This window comes from Drosophila rhopaloa, unplaced genomic scaffold (assembly GCF_018152115.1).
Source record: "Drosophila rhopaloa isolate 14029-0021.01 unplaced genomic scaffold, ASM1815211v1 contig_2, whole genome shotgun sequence".
Classification (NCBI taxonomy): Eukaryota; Metazoa; Arthropoda; class Insecta; order Diptera; family Drosophilidae; genus Drosophila; species Drosophila rhopaloa.
The window spans coordinates 19,375,641-19,402,264 of NW_025335083.1; the positions used below are offsets into that span (position 1 = coordinate 19,375,641).

General features: G+C 38.3%; 2 protein-coding genes across 4 annotated transcripts in view; one reads left to right on the top strand and one right to left on the bottom strand.

Moving 5' to 3' along the window:
* The window catches only part of LOC108047461, a 34,120-nt gene that overhangs the window by 1,750 nt on the left and 5,746 nt on the right, over positions 1-26,624 (top strand). For 2 of the 3 annotated variants that reach the window (XM_044459677.1, XM_044459676.1), the window contains exons 2-3: positions 10,094-10,432; positions 18,961-19,127. In XM_044459677.1, coding sequence (XP_044315612.1) covers positions 10,346-10,432; positions 18,961-19,127 — 254 coding nt within the window. In that variant the 5' untranslated portion in view covers positions 10,094-10,345. Of the gene's footprint in view, positions 1-10,093; positions 10,433-18,960; positions 19,128-26,624 lie in introns of those variants that run through there. The other variant, XM_044459678.1, reaches the window with a different exon arrangement.
* LOC108040943 (transcription initiation factor TFIID subunit 12) lies at positions 4,569-5,112 on the bottom strand. Its single transcript, XM_017118639.2, has 2 exons — positions 4,870-5,112; positions 4,569-4,811 (listed from the first exon to the last, which is right to left on the bottom strand). The coding sequence occupies exons 1-2, from the start codon at positions 5,059-5,061 to the stop codon at positions 4,569-4,571; spliced, it is 435 nt and encodes a 144-aa protein (XP_016974128.2). The 5' UTR covers positions 5,062-5,112.

A 26,624-nucleotide genomic window follows, 5' to 3' on the forward strand; every position in this document is an offset into this window, starting at 1 on the left:
TCGTAGTCCTCGTCATCGTCATCGTTATAGTCAACCTCATAGCGTCATCATCACCGCCATCATCATCCGCCGTAGTCGCGAGTACGCTCGTTCAGAGGTTGAGGTTGAGCCGAGCTGAGTGAGTGAGTGCCATGGGCGGCAACTTGTTTACCTGCCTGTGTTTTAATGAAATGCAAATGCAAACACAAGCCGTGAAGTACCATGGGCTATATTCGCTGAAAGAGTGGGTAAAAACGGTAAAGGATTAACTTAAAATGAAAGTCAGTAACCCTTTTTTTATATATAGATTTAAAATTTCGATTATGAGATATGCCTTCGTTCCCATTAAACTGTATGAAAATTGAAGTATATATATATATATTGAAATATATATAAAATGTCTTGAAGTATTTCAAGACGCCCTTAAAAGGCATAAGCAAACGAACATCGCCATTTCCATTTGTAAGAACTAATATATTTTTAAAAAATTTAAGAAAAATATATAAATATATATTTTTGATTTATTAATTTGTTTTCTGCCAGGAATATAAATTCTGTAGCTATTTGCAATTTATGTAGAATACCGAACATTATTTGTACATAAAAGAATAATGTGCTTAATAAATTATTTAATAACAACTAATTCCTAAGAGCAGCATAGGCATTTTTAAATTAATCATTTGCCATAATCATTTAATCTAATTTTAATTCAAACACAAGTTCCTCTCTTTTATTTCAGTTTGATAATCAAAGCAAAAGCATAGCGTTTTATTTAAAGTCTGTTTTGATTTATGTTTTGTTTTATTTGTATTTGCTTATTGTAAATCAGCAATGTTTGTTTTCAAAAGGCCGCTCGATGGCTTCGTAAGATTGATTGCAGCCTTAGAATAAATCAGAAGAAGCCTCAGTAAACGCCGGTAAACACTCCACAGTGCGCACCTGGTCCGCTCCCCCCTCCCCCTTCCCCCTTCTCCCTTCCCCCTTCCTCAAACAGGTAATTTTTCTTGGCCCGCCTGCAATGGCACTTAGTGGTAATGGGGTTACTGCCAAGGAGCCGCATTCGCTTTGCCAATGTCCCTGATTTGCTACGCAAACACTTCAATTTCCGTGACAGATGACAATTTGCCACAATTGCACATTGCAGTGCAATTAGTTTTAATACATTTTCAAATCACATTTGGCCGCAATCAAATATGTATTTGTCATAATTTTATTCATGTTAGTCTTGGGTTTGATGCCCTGAACTCGCATAAATAAATTGGCAAAACATTTATTTACGACCAAAGGGGGATTTTTCCAGCCCTCAGCTTGCCATTGAGGTCATAAAAACAGATTTAAGCACCATTTCAAAAATGTCTGGTATTGGCCATCATTGAGCTGGTCTAAATGCGCTGGATTTCGATTTAAAGTGTAATTTGGGCTTGCATTAAATTTATGGCAATGCATTAAACTAAATACTCCTCAACGAATCTTTCGAAGGTGTCGCTGCGGAAATTGGACGTGACAAACTTATGAAAAGCGCTTAAACATGTTAGCATAAGCGCCTTTTTTATGGTTGATATCAAAAGCGGGTGCTTAAGTCGTAAATGACACCACCGGGATTAAAGGAAGTTGGTAAAGAAATCCTGGTAATAGTACGCTCTTTCTGAAGATTACGTTTTTATTTATTACCAATGGATACAAAAATTTAATAACACATCGTTAAGTATTTAAATAAAGTCAACTTCATGAGACTGATTAACATTTCTCTTATTAAAACTATATTTTAATTAACTTAAAAGAGAGCACTTGAAAAGTTCTTAGCAAACTTTGATCCCAACTCCACCATATTATGATAAAGATAATAATTACCATGTAATTCAAGTTAAATACACATTAAAGTCACTTAGGCTGTACCGAATTCATTTTTGAATTCAGCCCAAGTGTTTTTTTTTCAAAAGTCAAACCATCAAGGATAACGTCAAATACTCGTATCCTAAGGCCGAAGTCGAAAAGTTGAAAACTTTTCCAATTCACTTAGTTCATTAACTTGATTCATCGGCAAGTGAGTTGGGCAACTCCACAAATGGTAATCAACTGGCTTTGATTGCTCTCTTTTTTTCTGGTCCTGTGCCAAAAACTCATCTCGGTTAAAGGTTCGCATTGCAGCAACCCCTTGACCTTGGCCAGAAACCAGAGAGGAATATTTTTTGGCCAGGCTTAGCGACAACTCTTTGGTAACATATCACTCAGCTCAAGTTTTTCCCCCCGCCCAAAGTTGCCATGAATAACTTGTGAATTTCTTTGAAAATGACTCGCTCAAAGTGGAAGTTTCCTTTTCCTCGCGTTTGACATGCAGAAAAGGTCGTTCAACACTTGAAATTAATTAAAAAAGAATTTGTGTGCTGTAAACTTTTAAGCTGCAAAGGCTGCCGTTGCATTTATTTACCCATTAAAGAGCTTAATCCAAATTAATTTACAAGTTCGGTCAGGCGGCAAGCCTAATCATTATGGGGTTACAAATACTGCCTTTGATTTATTCTGATAACTCAATTTGGCTCCCTCACTTTTGTCCATGCCTCATATTTTATTCTGACGCCTAGCTACATTTTCACTAATTTATTACGGCCAGCGGCGACTGATTTCACTTTAATTCAATTTATCTACCAACAACACCATCCGTAACACCATCGAGAATTCGTATCTGTTTCATGGACACGATTTCCAAGCCGTCGGCAGTCCATCGGCCATGTCGGGATGTCGGGACAAAGTCAGTTAACTGCTTATCTCCTCGGAACTAAGCCAAATCGGGCCTCAAATGGAGTGGGCGTGGCTGAGAGTCACGCATCGGGGGACTGTATGCACGACAAATTCATTATAATTTTGTCTACCCAAAGTCCTCGACGGCTTCAATATTCCTGCGTGCGTGCCAAGACATACGGCAAACGAATTTACTGCTGGCTTGCGGTTGTATTGGTGACATGCACACACACATACACAGACATCCGCACACACGGTTACTTACCCACACAAATGAAAACACTCACTGATCCAATATGAAATCAGTTTAAATGCGCCCCAATGTGTCGTTCCTGGATTATGATTGCGAACGTTTGCGGCTGCCTCGAGGGCGGCTCCAAATGTAATGAAATATTTTCTATTTTGGGCGATAACCAATCTAGGAATTAATATTAGAATACTAGACCTCCCCAAACAGTCATTCTATTTTTGTGAAGTTTATTACTTAACTGACACTCCTGAAATCTTAATTTAGAGTCGGTGCTTTTATTAAAATATTCTGCAAAATATTAATATTTATCTTTTATTCCCAATTAATTCTTTAATTTTATAATAATTAAATAATTTAAGCATGAATAAGCAGAAAATCAATAGCATTGTGATAATCTGTTATGACAAAGCTGCTTTCAATTATACATTTATTTATTTGCCAATCGATTTGCAATTGGTAATTAATTATTTAGCCTTAACTATATAGTTTGCAGAAGACAAAATAACAAAAGTCTGTTTAAAACCCTTATTTAAACCTTTTTTTTATGAATTTCATTTGTTCTTGTTTAAATAGAAGTCAATGAGATTTTGTTTATATAGACCATTGATTATCGAATTAAAATTAAATGAAAATAGCTTTGTCCTGTTATATTATCTGCTCTTTATCATATTGGCACCTTAAACACAGAATAAATATTTTTCGCAATTGCTTTTCTTTTGCCGATTGCCAACATATTTATTCAATTCAGCTACACATAATAAATTGCATAAAACAAAGGAAAGAGCACTACCAGATATAGTGTAAAGTCCCTTGGTCATTATTTAAATAAATACACATCATCTTCTGAATACATAAATACAACTTTGTTTAAGAGTCGGAGTGAAAAGCTTCAGAATTATGTCTTTTTTCCGTTGCCACAATGTGCCCATGGCCATGGCCAGCGAAAAAGTATTCTTTATTCTTTAGACACCAGGCAAAAAATCTGAAAAAAAATCCTTCTCGAAATTTCCGCCTTAGCTTTCTTATTTTTTTTAAAGCAAAGGTCCTTAAAAGGAACCCAGTGCTTGTTCATGTGTGTAACTGGGAGCATGTGAGTGTTTTTCCAGCAACTGTGTGAGTGTGGCATTATGTGTCCTGGCATTTTTATGGCACTTTAACTTTATGTTGAGTAATTCCCGGCTGAAAGGCGAGTGTCAAGAGCACGAGAAGGAAAGGCCGAACCATGATGTCCGTTTTGTAGGGCTATTGAATGCGTGTCGGGCTCTCGACAGCGGCTATTGAATTTATTAATTGCTTAATCATGATCCGGTTTACACTTTTTCATCAGGATACCCCTCTTTATTTTAAACCTGAATGGGTTTTTGATGAGACTTACATTTATCTTCATTCAGTTTTTACATTGATTTTATTTTATATTCCATTAAAATCCCCTTAATTTTGAGTTCGTTAATAATATGTATTTGTTGGATTAATTAATCACGCAAGAGTACAAGTACTATATTCAAATGTTGTCAGTAAAAACAAAATTAGCAGCATTTGTTATAAAAAAAAAATACATAGTTCTTTAACCTTTTAATTCTCCCACCATCTTAAAGACTTGTCATTTTTTATTTGTATTATGTTCGTTGGGGAACTCCATGTTGTACTCCCGTTTAAGGACGAACTCTAGGTCCAGCAGGCTCACACGGCTCTTTCGGTGTTTGGCCAACTTGACAATGCGCATCGAGACGTCATTAACGAAGGCATCGGCTATTTTGGCCATCATGTCGCATCCTTGGTCATCCAGCGATGAGTTCACGTCGATTTTCTGCACAAACTGTTGAAGGTTGCCTTTGGTAATAATCTGAAAGGGGGTAAAAACAGCTCGATTAAATTGTCTTAATTGGGTAGCAGTTACCGACATCATAAGTGCCGCCTGGAATGCAGATGTTCTCCAGTTCGCTGGACGGCTCCTTCTCGACGGAACTTTCGCTGCTGGTTTCGCTGGAGCTGCTCGAAGATCTGGTTGAGAAGGGACTCTCGTTGCCGGACGATTTATCGCTGTCATCGCCATTTAGGCCATAGGACCAGAGGTCCTTGTTCTTTCTCTCCATGTTTCAATTTATTTCTTGGCTCTCCTCAATTATGCTAGATGCACTCGGTTAGAAAATGTCTATAACTAGTTGGAAATTATAGGCGTCATGGCCTACTTTTCAATGCCTTAAAGGGGTTCTTAATGTTACATTTTTTTCAAGGAAAATGTTAACGAAAAATATTGCAATTAATTGAAAATATTGTAGAGCTTCACCAATTAAAATTGAAAAAGGGAAACCTTGCGATTTCCGCAAACTATCGGGTGGCATGCCGCCTTAAACTTTCTTTTTCGTTCACTTTGATTTGGGGAAACCCAGCTGCACTGCTGAGACTCAACACTTCGCCCTTGGCTCTGCCATAAATAACCAGTTTAAGTCGCACTCTCTGCACCTGAACGCTTACCATTGTTGCCGCAGCGCTTTCCTTTTCCGCTGCGGCTTTTCCTTCGGCTTTTTCCGCCGTCTTGTGCTTTTGATTTATGTCGTGGCTCGGCTCTGCGCTTTTCATTTCACATGCGCGGCGTCTAAATAAATATCAAATAGCAACAAATTGTGGCCGTGCCATAAACGACCTTTGCCTTAAGCCCAAGACGCGGCCAGGCGACAAGAGCGTCGCCGTGGCTTAATTTTATGCCAGGTGGGTTGGGGCAAGGCCAGTCAAAACAACAACCACCCACACGTGCCCAGGTGTCCTGCTCTGCCGGCCTATTGTGCCGCTTGTTCTTTTCGCACACGGCCAATGCACAGTGGGAATTTCACTCAAGCAAAACGCCGAAATTTACAGCCACCCTGGGAGTTTCAGGCTGAGCTGGATTTTAAGCCACTTCTGTAAACTGATTTAATGGCAGTCTTATATTTACATATAACATGAGTTCCCACGCAAGCAATTCTAATTTAAGGTTGTAATGATATAAAAAAGAATTCATAGCTATAAAAGTATGCATTCAGTTAGTTTGTCATAAAAAAATCAAATAAAACTTAAGTTCAAGGGCTGATCAAAAATAATACCTTGATATATTATAATTTGTTCAAAAATTAAAAATACTAATAACATAATTTTCTAAGTGTGTAAATAGAATTAAAGACCTGTAGAAGAAGTTAATAATGGCTTAAACGTTTAATATCCATAGTTATGAGATGATAAACATTTACTTAAGTCTAAAATTTTGTATTTTAGAACATAAATTTAGATATTTTGTTGATTAGTAGTTCTATAGTGCTGTCAACTTGGATATTAGCTATTAATCACTTTTTATTTCTATATACATTTTCTGCACCCAATTCTGTATTGCAATGAATCTACTTTATATATCTAGTGCCACAGTACCCATTTTTGACATTCTAAAATTGTGTGCCATTCGGTTTTTCTGCGCTCTGCCCACTTTGGAGGTGCTCCTCGGTGTCCTCGGCTTAATAAAGTCGCCTACTTAAAGCGGGCGACAATGACATTGTGCGTATGTTGCCAGTCGGCGGGGGAGGTCGCCCCTCGGCCATGTGTCACACATCCGCATCCGGTGTTTGGCATTGGCATTAGGCTCTCTCGGCCCCATTTTCCCCACTTTTCCGCTTTTCCCAGTCTTTCCACTTTCCACTTTCCCCCCTGCCGACTGTCGTTTGTCGTTTCCGGCATGCGACTCTTTTATATCGCCGCTTTTATTTGCTGTGTGCACTTTTCTGGTCCTGTCCGCTCATTGTCGCTGCCTGATTTCTGTTTCATATTTTTCTCGGTGGCCTTATGCACAGTGCGAGAGCAAAAAGCGCTCGTCGTTTAGCTTTAAGTGGGCCGAGTGCCATAAATTTCACTTTGTCAGGGTCTTTAATCGCCCAAGCCCCAATCAGGCAGTCATTGTGGGCGCTTGAATAGAACTTAGCTGCCTCAGAAAGGTTAATTGTCGTCGGGCACACGAGAAGCAAGTGACTGAGTTTTATGGTGAATTTATTTGCCTTTTATATAGAATTTATACAGATTTTATCTTTAGTCTGGAATTAGATTTAAAGTATTTAAAGGAATTATTTTCGTCTTTATATGTAGATCTTTCATTGCATACTTTTATAGAAATATTTTTCTTAAATGAAAACCCATTTAATCTATTCTTAAATTTTATAAAAATTACGTAATCCAAAATATGTTTTCTACTTATTGGTTCAATTTTCAATTCTTATACTACGTTCAGACACACAAAGTATTTACATAAAATGTCAAAGTGTGTTCGAGTAAATGTTTTGAATATAAGAAAAAAAGATTTGTTTTGTTATTTATTTAAAAAACTTTCCCAGAAGTAGACAACCTTTCTGGTCTAAAAATATCTTGATATATTATTCCCAGCCTAAGTTTCAGCATGTATATCACATTTTTTATCCTTAACAAGAATGATGCGCTACTCATCCAGTTCGTGTTTATGGAGTGCTAATTTGGTGTCGTACTCACATAAAAAATTACAGCTTTAGTTGCGAAAAATGTTTGAATTAATCACACATATGTCAAAATTATTCAAATGTCTTTGGGGAAAGTGTGGGTGGCTGGGAATGTGTGCTGGCATGAATAGTTAATAGGAATGCTCGGGCCTGTGGTGGCTCCAGCCTGTTCCGCCTCCTCACTTTCATCCGGAGAATGTGTCTGTGTAATAAAGCTAATGAGTTTCTGGCATGTCTGGCGGAGTGTCGAGACTGAGGGGCTAATTCCCAGCCAGCGAGAACATGCACTCACATTCGCTGGCTGGCTGCCATTAAGAATGGTTTTATTTCACTTGATTATGGCATTCTGTTGTAACGGATTTCCCACATACAAATGAAACTGCCTTGTATTCTTGCTTCATTTTCGCCCGCGCAGTAACATCCTTAGATATTGCGTATACGACACAGTGGCAGGCTCAGAAATTGCGCATACGAAATTGATTTAAATCGGACAAGTCACACACAGACAATTAAACCGAGCCTCATCTGCATCAGATTTGCGTTAATGTTTCATAAATGCAAAAAAAAGATTCGCATTTAATTTCTTTTCTCCATTTAAGTTTTTAATTACACTTAGCTGGCGAAGCGCACGGCAGCAACAGGAATGAAAATTTAAATAAGGAGAAGACGAGGACGAGGAGATGAAATCCTTTTAATAGACAGCGCGCCATTTTGTCGCCAGCTTCGTCGCTTAATCCTTTCGCGGCATATTTTCCAACGCGCCGTGACTTAATGAGGCGCTTTTCCATGCCGAGCACGCAGCTCGTCCTTCCACGCTCGATGGCAAACAATGCGGATCCTTCCGGGAAAAGTGTGACTCTAAGCCAACAAACACACACCTCTTATCAGTTGCATTTACGGTGGGCCAGGCATAAATGTGGAATCACATTTGGTTGCCCCACAGGTTGCTTAAGCCCCATTTGTGAGCTGGAAGGTGTGAAAATGTATATTTCCAACAGGAAATTAATTTTATTTCCCTTTTAAAATGATCACAGTTTTATGGTGAAAACATGAACAATAGGGTGAGAAATTTAAAAAGCTATTAATCAATTAAAATAGATAGCTTATGAATATGTATTTTAAACTCATTTCTTTTTAAAATGGTTATTATAGAATCGTAGTTCGTCCTGAAAGTTGTGTTTAATAAACGGTGTTTAATTTAATTACCTTTTCAAAAGACAATCCTAATTAGAAGATTAAACTTTAGTCATTTTGCTTTAAAGATATTCAAAGAAACATTGTTTTCTTGCTTAAAAGCCTTCATCCATTCTATTAATTTTAATCCGTATCTTGCTTTCGAAGAAATAAAATATTTTTAATGCATCGAGCCGTAAGAAATATCTTCGAATTAATATAAATTAATTTAATTATTGAATTTCCCCAACCTTTTCATGCCCATTCAAGTGATATTCTCAGGAATTTATTCAAAACTCTGGCCCTAAGGCCTATTCAATGCTGTTTGTGCTGGTAAATCGAGCGACTTGACTGGCAGAAATCAACAAGGACTGCAGGCAGGCATCTTCATCTCTGCGCATCTCGGTATCTCATCTCCTCGCCATTGCAAACAATTTACCTTGGGTCTTAGTCTACGTTATTTGTTTGCATTGCTTTTCTGCGCTGGCTTTCAGACTTTTCAGCTGATGCAGCTGGCTCAGTTATGCTCAGTTGTTTTCCTTTTAATGTAATTTCATCGTTTTATGGAGAAGATTGCCTAGCAAAGGTCAGAAGAGCCGCGGAGGTTGCTAAATAGCTTATGAAATAATATATTACGATACTACAAGAGGTCTTTGAATAAAAGAACCTAGGGTAAAAAGTGTTTCACATTTGCAAAATTGTGAGAAGGTTTAAATAAAAGAAGACAAATAATAAAAACCTGTTTAAGTTTAATTTAAATATCTGAGGGAAAAAACAAAATAGCAAGAGGAATAAGAGTTATGAACAAGATAGTTTTTGTGTGATTTGGTCGATTTCCAAGCACTCTAGATTTTTCATTAAAAAAGTTAAACACAAATACTAAGTTTAAGTTTTTCTTTATCCGAATTTGTACCTCTTTTTACGCGAACCTCGTTGCTGTCTTGCATTTTGCAGCTGCACCAAGAGTTGAATATAATTTCATTTCGCTTGACTCATGCTCGACCTCTGTTGACTGCTTGTTTATTTTTGTGAATGGAAGGGAGCAGGGGACAGGGGGCAGGGGTTAAGTGGAAACAAGTTTGTGGCCACGTAGTAGCCAATTCCGCCACTCAAAGCCAAATGAAGTGTTAACGCCGAAAATGCCAGGAGCGGTTGCCAACTGTCGCATCCGGTGCGATTGTTGTTTTTTGCTTTTGGGGCAGAAAAAAAAGGAGGAGCCACAAACTAAAATCGATGGCGTGACTGAATGATGCAAACCCGACTGAATCGATTGTGGCGATGGTGAAGTGACGTGCCGGAAATCGGCGATGCCACAGCCGAATTCTCCACCTACCATTTCCACAGTTTCCCAATTTTCCAGTTCCGGAATGGCGTGTCAACGCGTTCCGGTGTCGCCCGATTTTGCATATATGCAATTTGATTTCGCACTCAATCTCACTCTATGTCATTTGTTCCGCTTCCGCAGATGGTCAGGAATCCAGGTGATGTGATTGGAAATAAGCGAAGCTAAGTGCATCGATCTGCATTTGCCAATTTGCGAGTGGAGCAGCGGTTGTCTTGATGGCTTCCCTCAATTCACATTCCGAGGACAAATAGCCGAGATTCTGTGACCCGTAGGCCATGTTCGATTGAATGTGGCAGCAACAGCAACGACAACCGGCACCGCAGCAACAACAGCAAGAGCAACACCAACGGCAGCAACCGCCACGCGAGCAACATGTTGACAACGCACCATCTGCACCACCTGCACCACCATCGCGGCAGTACGGCCGTGGAGCTGGACAAGATCACCAACCTGAATACGGTGAGAATATATGTATATTTATACGGAAGCAAATTCTCTAATAATAATGTTGCCTCCGTTTAAAATAAGAAAGAAAACACATTAAAAAGAGCTCAAACTCTAAATATCACTTTTTTAAGCTTATGCTTTATTAAAAGTATTATTATTTTACGGAAAGCAGATCTAAAAATAATAAATAATTACTAATTACTAAACTAAATCTTCCTTCATTCGAAATAAATATTGTTAAGTATATGTAAATGAAAGTATAAAAATGAAAAGAGACAAACAAACTGTTAAACACTTTATAGTCTTGAAACAGGCTAAAATTTCTTGATTGCTTCAAAACGCTTTGACATCCAAAGTCCAACGATTCTGATGGCATTAATAAATTTGCCATTTCAAAAGATAAATTCAAGCAAAAACTGAAACCAATTTTGCTTGTTCCCAAACTTGCAAACCTCAAACGATTGCCAAATTGCATTTTTTTTGTCAAAGAATTCTTTTGCACTTCCAATTTCTAAGAGCTTGGTTAGCGACTGTTTGACCTTTCCAAAAAAAAGTGCCGAGTCGTCTTTCGGCAAATAAAGAAAAGCACTAATGAATCCCAATTGCAATTGCACAGTTTAATCCGTCGGAAAATTGCGAAAAGGAGCTTAAAACTACAAAGCCACCTTAAGCCGGCGCCGTAAAGTGTGCTACAGGAAATTCACTGCGTGAATTGAACTAATTGGCATGGCCTTCAATTTAAGCAAAGTTATATGCCATTTCTGGCAGTGCAGTTGGTCAGCATCCGGTCCAGAATAATAATAACAAGATTGAGTGGAAAACCAGTTTATGGCATGCATGTAAAGGAAGTTAGTTAAAAGCAGACCACCCACTGCATTAGCAGCTGGTGGAAATTATTGAAAGCATTGCATTAAGCGGCAGTGAAAGGAGGAAAAGCGGACGTGGCTCTCTTTCTTTTGACCAGTCACAAAAGTTGTCTAGCAGCAAAATGAAAAATGTTTTTGTAAAAAAATTGGAAAAAAAAAACGGGTGGAGTGGCAGTGAAAAGGAAAATGTGAAACACGTTTATTGCCATTCATTATATTCTCGCGAGCTGTTGCGCAAAGTAATGAAGCACTTTTATACGAGGCAGCTCTCCTTTCACAGGGCACGCACGGTGCCACGCCCACCCCAGGCTACGCCTCCTGCACAGATAACAATGTTTCCAAAATTTTCAATACGATTATCTAAAGCATACATATTCCTTACATATTATCTTTTATCTATTATGTATACTTATTCGTTATTTCAAAAGGAAAAAAATATGCTATTAATTTTATTGGTTAAAAACTCAAGATAGCTACATTTGAAAAATTTATTTTTGATGCAAAAATAAATCGTGAACTGTTTAATTTCATATTTTAAGTCATGTTTTTATGTTCTATAAAATAGTTTTAATTTAAAATAAATTATTAGTTATTGAAATATTTTTCTCTGTGTCTTGGCATGTTTTTGCTTAAAAAAAACAGGATAGAGTGACTGGCGTTGATGAGAAAAGACTTCACGGTCCCCCTTTTTCGTTGAAGAAAAATGGCTCGCTGTCCTGGACCAGAGTGAAAATAATAATTTCGGGTTTGGCCAGTGCAGTTTTTCATGGAGCAGTGGGGAAAAGTGCGTGCCAAAAAAGAACTTCAACCAATTTTCATTAAATGAGCACTCCCACACTCAACAGCCGCCAATATGTCTTCATTAATTTTGGAATAATGTATGGCATGTTTGTGTAGACATTTAGTCGACCCATCTTCTGTGTGGCTCTTGGCATTCGGGTTTGGCCACAGGACCTCAATAAAAACTGAAAACTTGTACTTAACTTTAGCGGCGAACATTTGTCTTTCCTGCGTCCGTAGGTGTGTGTGTGTGTGAGGGTTTGAAGGCCAAATAAATTTGGGACAGAAAGTTGCGCAATAAAAAGCCGTGCCTAAACAAAGGATCGTGTTCAAGGTCCTCGAAGACACACAAGACCCACCAGGATTCTCCGCCTTGTGTCACTCTCAATATGGGCGAAAGGTATCCGTCGATTGTCAGTCCGCTTGATTGATAATGTAAACCGAGCAGCTCAGCTCAGCACACACTCCGGCCATTTGGACCTCCTCCTCATCGGTGCCACCCAATCCCATCGTCGTAATCGGTGGCCATTGAGACCACTATGGGCCCACTCCTCGTCAAGGAGCAAATAAAAGTCCGTCTCGTTCTGGGCAAGCATCTTATCGATTTTGCGGATTACAAGTTTTTGTTATCACTTACACAAATGACCCGAATGGTCGATGCAATTGCTGCCTAGATGGCAATTTTCTTTCCAAATGGAAATGGTTAGTTTAGTGAGATATGAAAAAGGATTAAAGATTAGAGCTTACATTTTCCATGACAAATTTACAGGTCTTTAATATAAACGGGGTAATAATTAAATGCGGTAACAGGGTTAATAGATTTTTTAAGATTTTTCTTTGAATACAAAATGTTTTATTTTCTCACGATTAAAATTTTGGAGGGTTAGAATTGGTTAATACTTGTGTTCCATCTTAATTCAGTTATAATTTATAATAAATATCGGGGCACACCTAATATAAGTACATGTTGAACAACATTAAAGATCTTTCCATGGAAATCCCATTAAAATTTTGATGGCCACCGAAAGAACTGCGTGTGATCTAACCGGGGGCAGTCAGTCCAATCCAAATTGCTTTCTGCGGCAACAGGAGTGAAGTTGGCGGATCAGGGGGTCAGGAGCTCTCATCAGCGTCAGTTTACCGCAGCTGCGATTCGATGCTTGTCCTAGACACTCTTCTTTTATTGTTGCTGCTGGCCGAATGGGGCTTTGTGGCTCACACCAACACGCCCCGGGACGCAACACACATGGGTCCCTTCGATATTGACCGTGTGTGTTGCACATCTGCGGCATTGTGATGTTTTTGCGGCTGCCTCCGCTGCAAGTTGCTGTCGAGTTGTTAGAACACTGAGGGAAAAAGCCCTAACATAAGCTTCGAATAACATTTTGATGTCGGTTGATTTTAAAATTACTTGTCAGGTTCATAGAGACTTTTAAGATTGTTACGCTTTTGTGAAAATGATTCAAGCTTAGAATTTATTTAACAATTTAATATCGGAAGAAGCATAACATAACTTGTTTGTCATTCAAAAATTGAAGTTCTAAGAACAGTTTAATTTTGATATATTTTTTAGTGCTCAATTTCGTTGTATATTTTTTTTTCTATGTAAGCCGATTTCAAAACGCTGTTCGACATTCATACACTGTAATGAACCTTTGTTTGGCTGAAAGGGGAAGTGATGCAGGCGGCGGGGGGCTTGGTGGATGGGGGATTGGGGGTTTGGGTTAAAGGTCGACTGCCCGTCGACTGTTGAATGGACAGTTGGCAAGTTGGCTGCTTCCCTGCGATTGCCTGGAAACCACCTCCGACCCCCTGGCAGATCGATTGTAATTATTCTACTGTTCAACTTGTTGGTTCGGTGGCTAATGCGTTTTGGCATTGCACTCTGTTAGTTTTGCTCCTAGACTGGTAATTGTTCCAAGTGGGCGTGGCTCTGGCTGGACATCAACAGATGTGGAAAGCGCATTAGCAGCAGCCCGTTATCTAAGTTTTTGCAGCTCGTGTTGCAAATGGTGCGTGATATTTATTAGCTAAAAGGAGTACATCTGCTGTTCGTATAAAATGAAAGGGGAAAGTTTTTATTGTCTTGACCAGAGCTCTGTTATGTAACAAAAGCATATAGTATTATAAAATACATTGTGTATACTTATTGTCTTCGCGTTACTTTTTATTATACCCTTGCAGAGGGTATTATAATTTTGGTCAAAAGTGGGCAACGCAGTGAAGGAGACATCTCCGACCCTATAAAGTATATATATTCTTGATCAGGATCACCTCCTGAGTTGATATAGCCATGTCCGTCTGTCCGTCTGTCTGTTTCTACGCGAACTAGTCTCTCAGTTTTAAAGATATCGAATTCAAACTTTGCACACACCCTTCTTTTCTTTGCACGCCGTATATAAGTCGGAACGGCCGGGATCGGCCGACTATATCTTATAGCTGCCATATAACTGATTGATCGGAAATGCCATAACTCTGCTGTTTGTTAAGCTAGGAAGTTGGGATTTTCTATGGGTTTTATATTTGGCCAATTAATTCGACCTACCAAATTTCATAAGGATCGGCCGACTATATCTTATAGCTGCCATATAACTAATTGATCGAAAATGCCATAACTTTGGTGTTTGTTAAGTTAGGAAGTTGGTATTTTCTATGGGTTTTATTTTTGCCCAATCAATCCGACATATCAAATTTCATAAGGATCGGCCGACTATATTCTATAGCTGCCGTATAACTGAACGATTGGAAATGCCATAACTTTGGTGTTTTTAAAGTTAGGAAGTTGGGATTTTTTATGAGTATTAAGAATGCATCATATGAATAATTTTGGAGAATATAATTTGCAGAATATTCTGCAAGGGTATTTCAACTTCGGCTCCGCCCGAATTTAGCTTTCCTTTCTTGTTTGAACTTGGATAGATCTTCTGGGATTGTGATTGTGAGTAGAATATTTTAGCACTTATAAATAAGTTAACACATATTTAAAGAATTATTTTTCATTTTGTGATTTAAGAAAATATTAATTTAAGAATTGCTCTGTGGAATTTGAAATCCTTTTTATGTTCTTGCGGACATCAACTCGGACATAATCATTTCATGGCCCCAGGCAAATGCATTCTTAAATGTAAACACCCCAAAACACACTCCTAAACATTCTAACGCCCACGCACACTCTTCATTACAAACGCTGTCTGTCTTTGTCTTTGTCTGTTCCTCGCTTTTGTATTGCAATTTTAATTTCCGCTTTCACTTTGTCTAGATTCAGTTGTACTTGTCGTCGTTTTCTTTTGTATGTTAGTTTCTTTCTTTCCCCGGTTGCAACCACCCCACAAGCACCACCACCCACAACACCCATCTTATCTCATCACCCCCTCCCCGCGGGCTTTCTTTGTCTTGTTCTTGGCGTTGTGGCATTTGCGTTTTTGCTGATTTACACATTTGGCCAACGAGTGCGGGAATGGAAGTGAGTTCTCCTTACGGCAACCACAGCACGTATGTGCACTGAAAACAATTGTACACACTCTAAATTTATTTTGAAAGAAAAAAATAAATCCTCTTGGATTTTATACTATTTAATTAACTGTCGACGAACTATCTTAAAGTTTTGAAATTAACAAAAGCCAAAAACTTAATCTTTTTGACAAAAACGTGAGCAGTATATAATAGGTATATAATTAAAAAATAATTAAAGAAAAATTAGTTAATAATATTTTCTATTTCTCTAATATTTAAATTAAATAATTCACAGAGTTAAGAGACTTAAATTCCGGTGCATGGTGCATATGGCATGCCGCACGTAGAACGCGTGCAGTTTTTGCTTTCGCCTGCTTTTGTTGCACTAAATTCGCAGCGTGGCAGATGTTTTTCAATTTTTGCCTCAACTGTTGAAGCAAAAGTAGTTCAAAGTGGTTGCCCGTAGAAGAATAATAAAACAACACGGCCAGTCCAGTTCCGCATGAATATGTATATGGCACGGAGTGGGGGAATAATTCCTGCACTTGGAATTATTATTCTGCACATGCTACATCATGTGGCGGCACATCTTTTGTAGCACACTTTTTAGGTGGCATTGCCATTAGGCTGTGCTCTCATTACTGACCAAATGGAGCGCCAAGTGCGCCGGGGGAATTGAGTGTATACCTCAGCCTTATATTAATGAATCTCTCTTATGTAGGTTAGTGTATGTGTGTGTGTGTGGTCAGGTAATTTCAGAAATGTTCCCGGGTTTTTTTTCGCATTCATATTATTTTTTGTTTTTGCGCAGGGACTTGACTCGGGTTTAGCACTGCCCTCGGCTGTCCCTTTTTGTGCCAGCCCAAGGACCTTTGCCCAGGACGAAGACGACAGGCGTTTACGTTTGGGATTTGCATGAGCTGCATGAACTTTTTGCAATGCCCCTCACCGTCCGCAAAAGCCCGGCTTTGTCTCTTTATATCTGCCGAGATTTAAGCGTCATATAAAATTTATGCGTGTGGCTTTTATGAGCTTATACCAGTACCCCAACGAATGTGTGTGTGTGTGTGTGTGTGTCCCACTTGGTAGTGTTTTATGGGAGTCACTGTCCTTGGCGGACAGGTGAAAAAAACCCAAATAATTAGGCAGCTACGGAGACAGGATTTTGTGGGCTCCCCAGTGGCCTATGTCTTATTAAAGTATTTAATGAAACATTTTGGGGTCTTATATTCAGGTCATCCATAATATAGAATGAAAGCGTAAATAAAGATTTACCTCTTAAATCAATAATATGCAATAATATTACTGCGATTAAAGGTTATCTTTTAAAATAGCAGCAGTAAGTTTTAAAATTAAAATTTCTTAATTATAAAAAATTAGGTAAGGTATAGAAGTAAATAAAATAAATCAATGTATTATTGATTATCTTCTTCAAACCAAAAAATATAAAATTATAAATGTTAAATTTAATTATCTTACTTTATATAAAAATTGTATTATTGTAGACAAGCTCAGCTCAACCTCTTTTTGTGCGCAAAGTGCTATTCTGATTATTAATTTACCCTATGGCTTCATATCGGCCGTACTGCATTAAATAATTGGATTGTGTAACCTTTTCGAAACCCTTCCTAAAAGCCTTTTTCCTGAGAAAGCGGAATTTGATTTTTTGCTTAAAATTAACCCGCATTCCGTATTGACTCTGCCTTGTTCCTGTCAATATCACAAGCAAAAGGCAAACAAAGCTGGGTTCCAAAAACAATGAATCCAATAAATTTTCCACCAAGAGGAGGGCAGCAACAGCTGATGGTGGAAAAGTTTTGCCTAGGCCCGAGCTAAGAGGAATGATTACAAAACCATGATACCTCCCCCAGTCCCCCCTCCCCTCGCCCCCTAGATTTTTGGGGAAAGTTTTTGGGGAAATATCGTACTCGCAGCAGCAGCACTTTCAATAAGCAATTTGGCTAAGTGCCCCGCCCTGCTGTTCCGCCTCCTTTTTGGGCCCTGTCTGTGGCATTGTCAAGCCGATGCCATCAATATGACTAATCATGCATATATTTCATAAAGCTGTAAATCTTCCAGCCTGCTCTTAGGTTTCTTCATCGGCACACAGTCGCACAGCTGTCGGCCAAAATTGAGTCGAGCCACAGAATTCACTTTGCATTTGCCCGGGGGCGTTTCAGAGTTTCGAGGATTATTAAAATTACGCATACGCCGCGTTTTAAATGAAGTGCGCGACCAGATGGGGGCGGGAAATTCGGGAGGATTGCGGGATTGAGCGGAAAATGAGGTTGCCAAAGTCAACCATTAATATTTAAACGTGCCCCTCGCATGTGTGTATGAGGGATTTGCGGCGCTGAATCTCGCGTGTGTGTGGAAATAATGCTGGGAATTAAGCTTATGACTGACTGTAAAATAAACTTGTCGGAGGGGGTATGAAAATTAAATTTAATTAAAAATAGACCGTGTATAGAAAACTGTTGTTTTTTCAATGGGTCATAATCAATCACAGATTTTATAACCAGATTTGTGTGAGAAATCCTGCTGTAAACAAAAACTGTCAATTAATAGTTCTCATAATCAATACAAATATGTTTATTTATGGAAGTTTTTTTCATGAAAGCTTTTTTATAGTGACTATTAAACAATAATTAATAATTAAATAAATTATGCAAAATATGTCAAACATACATTCTGACTTTATAAAAATGAGAAAATTGGTTTTAAATTACATGTTTCAATGATAAATTATATTTTACTTTAAAATCGCATCTGTGAAATTGTATTAAAAAATGTAATCCTAATTCAAGCAACTTCTCAACTGGAAAAATTAAAGAATTTTTTCGTCAATATTAATTTACATATTATAGCATTCCTTAAAGCACACAAACTTTGTTTTAAATTTAAGCCCATAAAATTAACTTAAAGCCAAGAATAGGGAACACAGTCAATAATAATTGATTTAATATACTTTTCAGCAACAGCTTGTCCTTCTTCGTCCCTCCGAAAAGGGCTAACTCACCCAAAAGCCATAAAAATGAGCTCGAATAATCCTTTGCATTTCAGGCATTTTAATTTTTATGAGCCTGATTCGGCCGCAGGCGAAAGGCGATGGCGATGGCGACGGCAAAGGAATTAGGCCTCGATTGCTCGATTCATTTGCCGCCTCCATTACGGCAATGAGCCGTAAAACGGCAGCAGCAGCCTCAATTTTATCTGGCCAGAGAATTTCCCAGGAATTTTCTGGGCGAACAAGCAGCCTGGGCAAACAAATATATACTTAGGATGCTGCTGCTGGTGCCTGCGGTCGTCGGATGGGGTTGTGCATAAATTAAAATATGTAATGTGCTATGTGCCCGGCCTAATAGAGCTTTCGCATAAATTAAGCATCAGTTGCTGCCGATGACCCTGATAACAATTTCCCGCTCTCCCTGTGATTTTCAGCTCATCGTGGAGATCAACAGCCATGTGGCGCTATTCCGCGACATGCTGATACACGTGGGCCAGGCCAAGGATTGCCCCGAGCTCCGCGAGAAGATCCGAAAGCTGCGACGCACCTGCGTGGAGGCACTCAAGCACACCGCCCAGATCCTGATGCCCCAGGTCAAGAGGTGAGTTAGCACCATCCTCTCTTCAATTTCACAAACACTCTGAAAGAAAGTATTACGCTAAATCGGAAAATTAATTAAGAATTAAAGTATTTTTCGTTCATGTTCTTGTTAAAACTAATATTATACAAAATATATATATTATATTTTTAATTGTGAACACATTTGTAAAATAATCTAACAAAATTAGTAATCAAAACGGAATAAAAAAATTAAAATCATATTAAATTTTTTTTTTGTATATTCAATAATATTTTTGCGAGGAGTGAAACCAACAGAATATTGCCTTGTTAAAGAAATAATTCCAGCTCTTAAGGGCCGATTATTAATGCTTGATTAATTAATTGTATAGAATTCATAAGACTTCAAAGACTAAGTCTCAAATCTGTACAAGCTGCCAATATATTTTGTTCAGTGTACCTAAGCGGAAGACCCCAAAGGGATAGATAGCATTAACATAAACATAAACAGCAACGTGTGTGTGACATTTGGGGCATTTCCTTTATGTTTGTGTCCCTTCTTTATGGAAATGTATGCAAATCTAATTGCAGGGAAATTGGGAAGTGAGGAAACGGGTGGAAGGGATAACATAAATAACAATTTGTTGGACTCGGATTGAGGACCCTTGGAATGCCCTCAAAATGAGTTAGTGGCTGTGTTTGAAATTCAATTTCAAAGTGCTGCATAATTTATCAGAGCACTCCACTTCCTCACCACCCGCAATGGCAAAAGTTAATAACATTTTTTCGAGGTGCCTCGGGGCTTACAGCATATTGGGTAATTTTTTTTCATTAAACCTGATGAAAGGACCTGTGCGAGTGTGAGTGCATCTGTTTTTCTCATTTGTTTGCGAACAGAAACAAAAACAATAATGAAAAACTACACAAGTGTGGTTGAAAATCATTTTGTTTGGCATTGAACGATGTGGTAAGAGCACCCATCAATGTGAAATGGATTTACTCTCGAGAGCTCGGGCCCGTGTCAGCTGGAAAGTCAGAAAACTTTAACGTCCCAGTTGACTTTCGGGGCCTCTCTCTGTTTGCCGACTTCAATTTATTGATTTATGCCCCCGAAATGTTTCAAATGCGAAATCCCTTGTGGATGCCACACATGTGCCATTATCGCACCCCGAAATCGACAACGCCTTCCTTTTTACAAAAAAAAAAAAACATCTTGAGCTGGAATTCATATACAATACATACAGTATTTGTAATTTCTGACACACAAGCAATAGAATGTGGGGAATCTGTCAAATTTTTGTTTGCCAAGAAGAACTTTTTAAGCACACCACGCTGGCATATGACAATGTGATTTATTATCGAGCAGACGCTTTAAATGTCACTCTGGAGTGGAGAAATGTCAATATAACGAGACGAGCATCCGCATCAGCATTTTGTCCATACATTCGAATGGGCAAAAGTGCAGGAGAATGAAAAGAACGGAAAAAGCGGAACCAGAGACAGTTAAATTGATGATTGGCTGGCAGCAGGCCAGAGACATAAACGGCAACGGGGAGATTTCAATTAATTTCTGCTTTATTGACACAAATGAACGACTCGACGAGCTGCCTCACTTTCACTTTGCTCTCAGAGCTTTAGCGTTTGCAAATGGGCGCACATGGCGTATGAGTGACGACAATGAATTAGCACAGCAAAAAGCAGACTGCTCGAGGACTCAAAGTTTAATTGAAAGTAAAAGTTCAATAAAGTAAAAAGTAAGCTCGGAAAATGAACAAAGCAAATATAAAATCCTTGTGGAATGGGAAAAACTTCAGAGGCAACTTGACAATGACAGAGCCAAACTTTCTGACAATGTTTCGTTGTTTGTTGCTGTCTTATGTTTTGTAAACACATGCATGACCCATGTGAGACAGCCAAAGTCACAACAACTCGATAGCACTTTGGCATACAGAAGAAAGTAAGGAAAGTAAGGACGCAAAAAGAAAAAATTCTTTAAGACACTTGTTTTGCAATCCAGAATATGGCATACACTGGCGAGAAGAAAGGCTATCCCTTAACATATTAGAAAAAAACGAGGACGGAAGCTAACTTCGGCAAGCCGAAGTTTTAATACCCTTGCAGACTTTGCCGAAGTTGCTAAAACTGAAAAAGTAGCGAAAGGAATAAGATATACATAAATAAACTAGATTTGCGTCGTTTGATGTCAATTGCTTTTATACTGCAAAAATGTCATATAAAAATGGAAAAAAAGGGATACTTTCGCAGCCTTTAACTATTTTTCCTACGGAAGCTATAAGAAATAGACGTCCGATCGGCAAGCGCTTTTACCCTAATCAAGATATGCGTAAATAAATAAGACTTGGAATAATGTATGTCAGTAGCTTACACTATACGCGAAAAATTCAGAAAACCAACAAATTTGGACCGATTTCACCCTGTTGTTCCTATGGGAGCTGTAGGATATAGACGTCCGATCGTCACGTGCTTTTACCCTAATCAAGGTATGCATAAAAAAATACGATTTGGAAAGATTCATGTCAATTGCTTATATACTGTGCGAAATATCCTAAAAATCATTAAATTTTAACCGATTTCACCGTATTGTTCCTATGGGAGCTATAGGATATAGACGTCCGATCGCCAAGCGCTTTTACCCTGATCAAGGTATGCATAAAAAAATAAGATTTGGAAAGATTTATGTTAATAGCTTTTACACTGCGCGAAATATCTTCCATTCTTGAAAGTTATATCCGATTGTTCCTATGGGAGCTATAGGATATAGACGTCCGATCGCCACGCGCTTTTACCCTAATCAAGGTATGCATAAAAAAATACGATTTGGAAAGATTCATGTCAATTGCTTATATACTGTGCGAAATATCCTAAAAATCATTAAATTTTAACCGATTTCACCGTATTGTTCCTATGGGAGCTATAGGATATAGACGTCCGATCGCCAAGCGCTTTTACCCTGATCAAGGTATGCATAAAAAAATAAGATTTGGAAAGATTTATGTTAATAGCTTTTACACTGCGCGAAATATCTTCCATTCTTGAAAGTTATATCCGATTGTTCCTATGGGAGCTATAGGATATAGACGTCCGATCGGGGCGATTTTCAAACTTGATCTGCGTACACTTGTTTTAGGACGACTGTGAAAGTTTCAGATCGCTAGCTTTTAAACTGAGCTCGCAAACGGTATTGAAACAGACGGACAGACGGACAGACGGACAGACGGACAGACGGACAGACGGACATGGCTATATCAACTCAGGAGGTGATCCTGATCAAGAATATATATACTTTATAGGGTCGGAAACGTCTCCTTCACTGCGTTACAAACTTCTGACCAAAATTATAATACCCTCTGCAAGGGTATAATAATAGTCAGACTTTTAAAAATGAATTAAATGGTTTATTTATAGCTTCTAAAAATATCTTAGATTTTTCCGTTTATGTTAGAATACCACTAGCTAAACATTAATAATAACAACTCAAACATGGCCCGCAAAGTTGGCTTCACAAGCAAATATAGTTACCATTTAGCCCCAACTTCTGTGGTTTCGTTGGCCAAACAAGACGACAAAGTTGTGATACCTTGTGGGCACCCAATGCAAGCAAGTGCTTTCCCCACCCTTTAAAGGTGGAGAGAAGAAAAAGCAGCCCAGACTGCCTTGGAATAGACACTCTTACAGTCACTTTCCTCGAGTCATGCCCATTTCCACCTCCACCTCCACGCCCATTTCCATTCCCGTTCTCGGATGGCGGCAGCACTTTGCCAACTGCCTTGAGTGACTGATAGTTGTTTGCCCGTTTGTTTGTCCAACTCGCACTTATACATGTACTGAAGATACACACGAGAAAAATTCAATGTCAAAAGGATAATCACATGATAATGGCAGTATTAAAGGAATCCTGTCTAGTGCCACAATATACAGTGCCAAAGTAGTGAAATAATGGTGAATGGTGAAATATATTTATTGTAAGGATGAGAAAAAGTCCTCCTTAAAGTTGGTTTTAAACTGCAAAAATCCATAGGCTTACCCATTATGTTTTTTCCTTTAAGTAGGTTTTTAATACTTTTAACTTTACGTGAAGACAAGAAAACGGGCATAAGAGTAATTTTCATTCAAAGATATATTGAAATATTTTTTTTAGCTTTAAGATTTATTAATATTTTTTAAATATAATTCTCACCGTGTACTTTATGTGGCACATATATCCTTGGAGGCGACGTTCGGTCCATTTCGCCGAGTTTGCGTTTGTGTTCATGTTATCTATCCATCTGTCTATTTGCCTGCGCTTACTTCGCATTTGTTCTACTGTTTGCCTTGTAGTTATGTGCCGTTGTTTGTTGTTGCTAAATTACTGGCGCTGCCTTTGTTTTAGCTGCTCGGTTCCTCCTGTTTTGACAGCAAGTTAGTCAACACAGTCCTCGGGGGGCTGGACCTGCTCCCTTTCCCGCTTTAACATCCACCCATCCAAAAAACCCTTCCCACGTCATGTTGGCTTAAACGCATTTCCGCTGCAAATAATACTCGGACTTCTGCCTGCCGTCTCCTTCGTCCTTCGCTGCACGGAAAACACAATCCGACAATTGCCCCGAGTCCGGAGGGGGAACATAACACAAGGATTCTGACCTCCGGGGACAGCGCCATCAAAGCCAAAGCCAATCTCATAGACGTCGTCGATGTCTGCGGCTGTGTCGGAAATTTTATGTATCCTGCAACTGCTGTTGCCACAGCACTGTGGAAAGGGATACCAAATATTTGTATAAAACAGGGATTGATTTTAAAATAATATAAAAATAATATAAAATGTGTCAAATTTTTTTGGCTTAAGATTTTGTATGCTAGTTTCTCAACTAAAGAGCCCATCCTTGTAAATCCATTAATATGTATTTTAAATTAATTTAAGGCAATATTTTTACGATTTTATATTTGCTGTTTAGAAACTATTTTGTTAATGACGAAAAGAGGGTAAAATAATAATTTCTGTGAAAGTACCATTTGCGATTTAACTTCTAAAATGTTAAAATTTTAAACTAATAATTTAGTCAGCATTTTAAAATATCCTTTCCATAGTCCTGGCTGCGCTGCTCCTGCCGCTGCATTGTTTTATTGTCGCCGTCGGCTACTTCGTTCATTATTTCGACACTTGATGCCGGTTCCCGGATGCCCAGGCTACAGGACGATGTTCTGTGGTCATGTTTGTGAAAATGACAGCAAATTATTGAAGACAGCGCCGGCAAGGAAGTGGGTAAAGTTACGCAATTAGGGAGAGCTCGTCACGTAGCGTCAGACATTTTAAGGAATTCTGCCTCGTAAAGTGTGGCAATTTTAACAGCTCTATATACAGCTGCAGTTAATAACTTCGATTGGACGGCGACCCTGATAAACGCGTTTTATGAACGCCATTCCCTTTTCCCTTTTGTACAATTTTCCCTGCAACATTTTGTTGGGTCCTAGCGAAGGAATAAAAAATATTTCACTGTTATTTGCTATAAATGAATATAACGTCCGAGCTGTAATCAAGACCAGCTGCTGACAATGGTCTGGTCCATTTTTTCTGCTTATTCCCGCCTTCTGTTCTGTTTGCCCTTCGCTCTTTATTCTCCTTTTTTTTTTTGAGGGTTTTCGGATGCTTGCAGATTTTGTTTCGTTGCTCCAGACTTATTATTGCGATTTTCTGGGTGTGGTGCTGGCGAAAATGACCCACGTTAATGTCCGCGCACCGCAATCAAGAAAAGATGGGACGAACGGAGAGGAAGGTCATTAAAACACTGCTCTCTGCCATTTACAACTTGCAGTTTTTCAAGGAAATCGCTTAGCATTAATTTGATTACGATTTGAGCATTAAAGTCGGGCTCTTCTCCTCGTATTAGTACAAATGCTGATGTGTGATAATAAAATATTAATGGGGGATCATAACTGGATGATTATGCAGTAAACATTCTAGCTAATTTGTATACGTTTATTGAAGATTCTGTAATTTATACAGCTGTAAAAAACCTAAGGGGTGCAAGATTTCCTTAATAAAAAGTATAATGGTTATATATTTTACGAATTTATTTGTATAAAAGTTAAAAATATTTAGAAAAGCACCCATTCCTTACCCTAAAGGCGAAATTTATGTGATCAAAAAATACAACCTCCAAGTAAAACATGACCCCTCAAACATTAAACATTCGCTTGAGGAAGGAGCACAAATCTAAATCGCTTTAAGCTAAATCCTCTCAAGCTCACACTCCAGTTTCAGATACACCTTGGGAAAGATTAATTCGCAATTTATTTGCTTTAATGCCAGCCATGGAGGGTGAAATCAGGAGACGCGGCAACACTTTCAGGACCTCACTTCCCTGCTGAAATACACATTTTTCATTTCCAGCTCCGTAGAGTTTAGGCAATGCAAAAGCAATTTACAAATTGAATTTATTTCTGTGTAGCTGCAAATATGTTTATGGCAATTTATATTTGTGACCCGCTTCGTGGCTCCGCATCCCGGATCCCCTCATAATTGCCCCCTCTGTGTTCCTGGTGCTGCTAAAACTGAAATTAATGTCAACTAAGCAGCAATTTGCGTACCAACTGTAAATTCTGAGTGTTTTCTGGAAGAATTATAACTCTGCGAATGTTACAGAGCGGTTCGTGAATTTATGTAATTTGTTTTCATAATGGCAATTTTGTTGAATTAAATTGTCATTAGGCTGCTGATCATGGAATTAAAAATTAATTTCAGCATGTTTATTTGCAGCTGTTGGGATTAGAGAGATACTATGGGAAACAATGGCCAAATGTCAGAATACCATACTTGTTTAAATTCGTTATAAGATTTCCAATCGATTGAAAATGTTTCTGAATAAATTATTTTCGGTCAAAAGATAAACTTTCCTCAATCAACCTGGAATTGATAGTTATGTCTATTTTTCCCAAAAAAATTATAAAAATTATGAAAAAGACCAGAATCCGGAAGATTCGGAAACATTAACTTTTATTTGGTTTTTTTCTTTAATTCCTGGGAAATAATGGTCGCATGTTGGAGTGGAATACTCCTTTGAATTCGTTATAAAATTTCCAATCAACTGGCATTTACATCTCAAAAATTTAATTTTGGTCGATTTTTCGTAAAAAATGATGAAGTAACCCCTTATTAAAAATGCCAAAATCTGGAAGATCTGGGAAAATCAACTTTTATGTCGGTTTATTGATCAAAACCCAGGGAAATAATGGTCGGATGTTGGAGTGTCATACCTCGTTGAATTCGTTACAAAATGTACAATCAACTGGCATTTACAGCTCAAAAATTTAATTTTGGTCGATTTTATGCAAAAAAAAACATGAGTAACCACTTTAAAAGAAAGGCAAAAATCGGTCAAAAATAAATTTTTTCAAATCAACATGGAATAGGTATTTTAGGTCATCAGTTGCATATAACAGTCATTCTTAACCCCTCAAAGCAGATGGTATGGCTATATCAACTCGGATAGTAATTCTGATCAAGAATATATACTTTGCAAAGTTTTATTCTTTCATGATAATG